General features: G+C 34.6%; 1 protein-coding gene across 2 annotated transcripts; it reads right to left on the bottom strand.

Annotated features, from left to right (window-relative positions):
• Positions 1–763: 763 nt before the first annotated feature.
• On the bottom strand, positions 764–7,143 carry LOC141684265 (cyclin-T1-3-like). 2 transcript variants are annotated; one of them, XM_074489166.1, is made up of 7 exons: positions 6,987–7,143; positions 5,878–6,443; positions 5,692–5,773; positions 5,330–5,464; positions 4,849–5,024; positions 1,215–1,360; positions 764–1,043 (listed from the first exon to the last, which is right to left on the bottom strand). In XM_074489166.1, the coding sequence occupies exons 2-7, from the start codon at positions 6,426–6,428 to the stop codon at positions 1,012–1,014; spliced, it is 1,122 nt and encodes a 373-aa protein (XP_074345267.1). In that variant the 5' UTR covers positions 6,429–6,443; positions 6,987–7,143; the 3' UTR covers positions 764–1,011. The 2 variants fall into 2 exon arrangements, with proteins under 2 accessions (XP_074345267.1, XP_074345268.1); XM_074489167.1 differs by lacking the exons at positions 764–1,043; positions 1,215–1,360 and adding an exon at positions 1,571–4,384.
• Positions 7,144–7,490: the final 347 nt, after the last annotated feature.

A 7,490-nucleotide genomic window follows, 5' to 3' on the forward strand; every position in this document is an offset into this window, starting at 1 on the left:
TTCATTGTATTTTTGTCCATCTACCAACAATCGATTTGAATACCGTATCTGCTATATTTCGACGTGATTTAGAAATTTTTTATTTTAATTTCTATTTTTCATTATAAGGATATTTCTAGTGGAACACTATATATATATAGTGGAACAATACTATATATATATATATTCAATATATATATAGAGGGAGGCAATCCATGGAGGACTCCCTTTGACAGAGGTCCGTAGAGAACTATTATGCAAAAAAATGTAAATGCACAATTTTTTTTCATTTCTCATCATATATAGTTACAAATTTTAATTATCAAATTAAAAACAAAGTTGCACATGTTTTTATTTAAAAAATTATTGAAATCTGATGAAATAATTTAAAATGGATCTGTAGTAGAATCACAGTAAAACTACACTTACCCCAAATTATTTCACAATAGAATCAAATTTAAAATCAATTTTTTTAAAAAATTTCAATTGTTAAACATTTTATTATATTTAAATATAATTATTATTCTACATTAGCAACAAATTTGATAAAAAACTATAACAGAATCAAAAGTTCTCTACAGTTCTCTATATAAAAAGATTCTCTCTTGAATTCAAAGGCCTATATATATATATATATTCAAAAGAGATTTTAAATTTCTAAAAAATAACCAAAATTCTATTTAACTTCTGTTAGGTTGTCAGAGACTAACAATATGATCATAAATTAATATTCTACCACCAACACATAACATAGTTAAGACCATAGTGCCCCCAAAGCTTTGGATCAACCAAAATTACAATAACATAATATTTAAATCTTTTCTTTCACGCCAACATACGTATAATACAGTAATAGATTGAAATTTCCTTCAATCAGTAGTAACTCTTTTAACTCTCGTGCATTGCCTTTACATAAACCTAAAACACTGATGATCTTGGAATGATACATCTTGTATATGAATGATATACTACACTAACATACACCCGCAGAATACATGCCACCTTCGTACTGTAATTTGTCCTCCATACGATCTAAAAGAGCTCTACTAATTGCTGCACGACATCTGGTCAAAGAAAAGAGTAAACAACACTGAATAAAACTGATTCACTTGGAAGTAATAGTTTAATTGTGAATTACTACTGTACAAGATAAAGTCTGCATGGAAACTTGCAAGTAATATGCCCTTTGAATCAGAACAGCTTTAGATGGTAGGCAAAACCAGATGAATGCATACCTTTAAGTATAGAGGGCGGCGTCTCGAACTCCTGCCACACATGCTGAGAAGAAGTCAGATCCATGTTCATAGACTTCGCAGCAAGATATGCAGCTCCAGCAGCTATCTGATGGGGTTTGAACTGTAACCAGAGAGAGCTCCTAAGCCTATACAACAACAAACTTAAAGTTAGCCTAGCACGAAACGAATGATGAGCATTGCTCGGAGAAGGAATTGAACGATAAAACAAACCATCAGGGATAACAGGATCTCGTGCAACATAGTATATTGTCAGTTGTCACAATGACACAAACCATATAAGTATCACACTTTCACAAATTGCCTGCTGCTACAACTTACACGATATTATACGGTAAATCAAAATAAAAATAGTCCAAGCAAGTCCCGAGATGTAATAAGACAAATCATTTTTCTTACCCACTACGGAAGCAGCATCAGGTGGATTATTTCCAAGAATCTTCTGCAGATTTGTTGATAGTATGTAAAATATAGCAAACATCATATAGCAATCTAGATAGAACACCAACTCCCACTCCTAGCCCAATAGCAGCAAAAATTTTAACTCCAGCAACTTGCTCAGTTTGAATAGGTGGAAAAATAATGCGTAGGGAACATAAAATATTAAAGAAATGCCAGAATGGGCTGTTTTTAGACTGAAAATGAAGGCCAACCTCCAATTTTCTCGTTACTGTAAATGGATGCATGTATAGTGCAAATATAAGTAACATGATTACTGATCATACAGTCTGGCATAAACCAACAGATCAAGGTTTGGTTTCATCTTCTTGACACATAACTGGCCAATGACTTTTAAAACAATCGACTCTGTTGCTTTCTGGAAGTGACGAAAATTTCCCAAAGTTCCCCCTATATTTAGAACCAAAAGTTATGCTCTTCATAATAAGCATCACTCTGACTAGATTTGTCCCATTAGTTGCCATGCTACTGTAGTATAATATTCTCTTCCCTTCCATGCTACTGTAGCATATTCCCATCAGTTCTACAAGCACATGTTTTTGCAATACGATGGTGAAGCTCCAAGCAAGGCATGGCACACCAAATATATCATAAGAAACATGAGAGTTTAATCTCATTATATATGTGCATAACTCAGATTAAATTTTAAGAAAACGAGGGGTGAAGAAGTTTATATATATTTCATATATATATATATACAGGGCACGTTCTACTAGAAAACTTTTGGCCCACAAACTCTACAAACCTCCAGAATTATTGACAAAGGATGCAACAGTTTTAGGATGCAACAGTTTTAGGATTCACCAAAAATTCAGAAAATAAAATAGTAATAATACAAAAAAAATTATAATATTCAGCAAAATACAATGTAATTATAACATATTAATTACAATTCACCGATATAAACGCAGATTCTTAATTTAATTTTATTTTCAAATTATTTGGTGAACTCGTACTGCTTGCTTTTAGTGCATGCCGTGTCACGTGTCGTTATTGGTGAATTCGACAGGTCTGTAGAGTTTGTAGCCTAAGAAAGCTTGAAGTTGAACACACTCCTATATATGTACAAGTAAATAGGAAAACAAATATCCTGAAGATCACAGTACAATGATTATACAAACTTGAAAATTTGTCAACATTTATGTATTTCGTGCAACTTTGTGATGTGTTGAAAGAGAATTAAAAAACATATAACTGTCTCAAACTTAATTAGTCAGGTGCAAAATCAATAATTCAAAGTAGGAATTAGAATAGTAGATATATACTAATTTACATTTCCAAAAATAATAATGTTAAATAAATTCATATATATTTTCCATGTGTACCTACCAAATAACTTAATTCTGAAAGGAATATATATATACTGAGGTGACAGAAATGCGTGACAGAAATTAGCCACCTTGAAAGGAGAGTGAACGACATAAGTTGGCCACCTTGAAAGGAGACTGAACATGTTCACATTGATTTTCCCGTGCTCGAAAAACTATTCAACAACGAAATAGGCTTGTAAAAGATAGAGAAAGTTTATAAATCTTTTCAGAACATTTAAATAAGTTATAAATGAAATAAAGACTACTGTAAGTTACGATGGAACGCCTCTTCAAAAAAATTCAGATTCTTTGCACAAATTTACAGTACTAACAACCTGTTCTCTTTATCATTCCCTACGATAGGAGAATTTAGAAAAAACGTTGGAGATGTTTTTACTAGAAAATATGTATTTGGGAGCATAGATGTGTGTGGACATGCCTGTCCCCATCTCTCCCCCTCTTGGACTCAGTGTGTATATTAATTATAGTCCCACTTCCGCCATGTAGGAAGAGGATCCCTCATCTTCCCACATGACGGAATCTCAGTAAAAAAATATTACCTTCCCTGTTCCCTTCTGGTTATATGTCGGTGTATGCATGTAGAGATTAATGTTGTACCTTACCCATCTCTAAGGTTACACGTAGAGATTGTATGCCTTGCCCTCCCATTATAATTCTCCACTAATATGTTTATTTGACACACTAGCTAGAGGTCAACTGTTCAGATTCACAAACCTTCTGCTTTCAACCTGAGTTCTGCAATCATAACTAAATCTTCACTAACGCTTGATATACTGACGCCAGTTCAAGTCCTAAAACCCCACATATAAGCATGCTTGGTGTTGATCCACCGCAGCTTTTACAACTCTCGTATCTATAATATTTCTAGAACCCAGAAAGCTGGGACAGCACAAATATCTATGGGAATTTTAAAAAGATGAACATCAAGCTTGCTGGTCTTTCTGTTTTTAGGAGGGATATGTCAAGGAGATAACTACTTTTCAGGAAGTATTGGCCAAACACATGTTATGCCAGGTAGTCTAAAGGGAGTCATGATTCAATTTCTCGAGTAGATAGCATTTCATCAACACCCGATGCAAAGATCCAGCGCTAGTAAATAGAATATAATTTGAATATTCCCAAGGAGCCACATTCCTTGAAAACAAGATATTGCTAAAAAGCATTTGGCAGAACTGCTTCTATAAGAACTGGGGATTCTTCTATAGCTATTTGTACAGCCTATTAATGTGCATGCATCTATAAGGCATCCACACAACATCCCAGGATCAACTTCAGATGAGAATTTAAAACTTTATGTGAACAGCATATCAACCACCAGCTAATATCATTCATACAGGCAAGCATGCTAATCCTCTATAAACCCTGCAATTGTATGTTAATCCAAACAAATCAATACAGCATGCTACAATGACTATGTAGATAAGTAATTAACAACATATATTGGAAAATTTTGAGAATATTAACAAGAAATGGGGACAAGAAGGGAGCAACTTCCCCACAGCAGTATACCCAAGCCTCAAGTGACATTTAATTTTGAAGGAGATTTTAACAATCACCTCCATATTTCAAAGCTCATGAAAATGCATGTATGAATTGGATTTTTGGTCCTACACAAAACTCTTTCCGCTGAAAAATTTATATGTGCCAAAGCAAAATACCCGACAGCAGGGGAAGGTTGGTCAAATTACGACATACAACATTATGATATGCATAAGAACATTCATGGTCACATTATCAACGCCATCAAGAAAGAGAGGTCGCCTGACAATAAACTTACAGAACAGAAGATTAAATGTGGAAGAGATCGGAAACAGCACAAGGCTTACCCCTCGCTAACCAAGCTAAGTGCCAGATTCACCAAAAATGACTGGGACAGGCCCAATTTATCAAGTGTAGATGTTAGAGAGGCATAAGGATGCTGAACATTCAGCTCAAAATTCAAAGTTGTTAATATTATTTGCTCAGCCTCGATCACTCTTTCGCGGTACTGTTCGAACCAACCCTGTTTATGAGAAACTCAACTTAGAAAAAGCATATTAAATTTTAAAAAAAAAACATTCCTTTATTTATCAGAATTATATGATGGCATATATGAAATGTGATAATGAAAATCTCATACAAGTTTCCGGAAGAATAATACTTGACAAGTAGACATGGTGATGAGATAATGGTGTTGTGTGCCTCCCCCTATCGTGAAAAAGCCTCAAGACAACACTTTCCCCAACTCCACCCCAGAAAAATGGACTCCACCCCAGAAAAACAGAAGTAAAAAAGTTGCGCAGAGTTTTGAAGGTTTAAGATACTCACCACTGGAAAACGGTACAAGAGAAAATCAAAGTCCTGGTTATGAAGAATTTCACATGAAGCTCTCAATACGTTGTTCAGAGGGCATGCTGTCTCTTCACTTTTTGCAGCAAGGAAAAGAGCAGCAGTAGATATCAGCTGCAAAATGGACCTAGTTAGGAATTTATTTGCAACTAAGTAATTTTTGGGAAGGAACTGGTATAAAGAACAAGTAGGTGATATAAAACACAGGATCACGCATAAAAAAGAATGTAATATTAAATTAAATTTGAAATATCAGGAAACTACATGAATATAAAACAACAAAAAGGGAAAAGGCAGATCATGAATCTATCAACTTTATGATTATATATCCAGATACTCACAAATCTATCATGGCACGCATGGGACTTTCGAACAAAAAAACGGTGGCACAGGACCATAGCTGTTCCGATAGTGGTTTGTGGTCTGCCAAAATTCCAAAAACATCATCAGTTTTGATAAAACAAAATGGACAAGAAAGTACATTAAGACAATATACACAAATTATTAAATAATATAATTGAACTTACAATTCTAGCTGAATTCCAAGATTCTGAAGGAAATGGCAATATGAATATCGGAGGCGGGTCTCTTGTAGTGCATCAATTCCATCTTTCCTCGAAGGAGAGCATCTCTCAATTTCATCCCTTGACATAAATACCAAATCCTTATCTTCAAACTTTGAACGGCCACGTTTACAGCTAGGAGGTTGATTGGCATTAGGTCTTATACTCCCCATACGAACAGAACCGTTTCTGTTTGCTGAAGGGCCAATTTCAAACGTACAAGGCTGGATATATGGTCTCATACTACTTTTCCAGTCAGAAGTGGATGTTCTTCTCCTTTTTGTAGCAGGTACTTCAGCCTCAGCATATCTACTGTAACTATTGTGCTCCCAGAGATTTCTTGAAGTATCATAAGAATTGCTGTAGTTGCATAAAAAGTTGTCAGGGACATTGTAGCTAGTGTTCATGGAAGGTGCAACGTTAGGAATCAAATGATGGTAGTTTCTGTTGAAAGAAGGCCTGTGGTCACCACGAAAAGGTCCAACTTGAGACCGATACGTTTGTGCAAGAGCCATAGGATTGCAGATAACCTCAAAAGAAAAAAGCAAACAAGATCATCGAATTAGATATATTTTGCTTTGCAATTAAACTTTATACTCAGAAGTCAATACAAATATCAAGTTTTATACAGAAGTCAAATACATTTTACGTGAAGTCAACAACTTATAAACATAGTAGCTCTCGAGATTAATATCATAAAATTAATCACTGCCCAAGGAATAAGCACAATTCAGCCAATCAACCGAGAATTAACTTGATCTAAACACGATCCTCATTAAACTTAAACAAAGTATTCTATACGCAGAACGATTCATATGAGCATCACTTTGTTTTTTCCTCAAAAACTAGAATAAATACTCAAACTTATGGAAAACAAATCAACGCATATGCATCAAAACCTAGACCTCAACCTCAACTTGGAGCAGATCAATTTAATCTAAATTCAAACAAGTCAACATAAATTAGATACCTATTTTCAATCAAAATCGCAGCTAAAATCATAAAAAAAACACACCAAAAAACCGCGTAAATCAGATTCAAGAGCATAAAAGAAAACAAAATAAAACAATTACCCGAATTTGAAGAGATCGAGATCTGAAGAAGCGTGAATGTATCGAATAATCGTGAGAAAGTTAGAAATAAGTTTGGTTAGGTTTAGGGATTTTGACGGAACTTGAGAGAAAATACAGAGAGAGATGATATAAACGTTTCTTTTTCAAACTGATTAAATTAAATAGGGATGGGTTAAGTTTGCTTTAAAGGTAATATCAGAAAAAATAATACACGGTTAAATGAGCAAATTCATTGCTGCACAAAAAATCCAGAAAATCTGGCCCATCTGATCCGATCAAAACTCGGTCAAGCCTGATTCGGTCAAAGTCAGGTCCGGTCCCGGCCCGGATTTAGGGCCTTGACAGGCCCTATATTTTTAAGTAAAACCCGGTCCGGCCCGGTTAAAAACCTGAACTTCGGCCCGGTCCGGCCCGATTAAAAACCCGAAAAAACTCGGTTAAAATCTGATAATCCTAATATATTTTCTTATATATTTATGAATCACATTTACTATAAATATAAAT

Source organism: Apium graveolens, chromosome 9 (genome assembly GCF_009905375.1).
Source record: "Apium graveolens cultivar Ventura chromosome 9, ASM990537v1, whole genome shotgun sequence".
Lineage (NCBI taxonomy): Eukaryota > Viridiplantae > Streptophyta > Magnoliopsida > Apiales > Apiaceae > Apium > Apium graveolens.

What these genes read in the sequence shown, in the direction of transcription:
- LOC141684265 (XM_074489166.1), bottom strand. Translation starts at nt 6,428, where the DNA reads ATGGCTCTTGCACAAACGTATCGGTCTCAAGTTGGACCTTTTCGTGGT. An exon ending in CTTGGAATTCAGCTAGAATT is followed by an intron (nt 5,774 to 5,877) that starts GTAAGTTCAATT and finishes GAATTTTGGCAG; the next exon opens with ACCACAAACCACTATCGGAA. An exon ending in TCTTGTACCGTTTTCCAGTG is followed by an intron (nt 5,025 to 5,329) that starts GTGAGTATCTTA and finishes TCTCATAAACAG; the next exon opens with GGTTGGTTCGAACAGTACCG.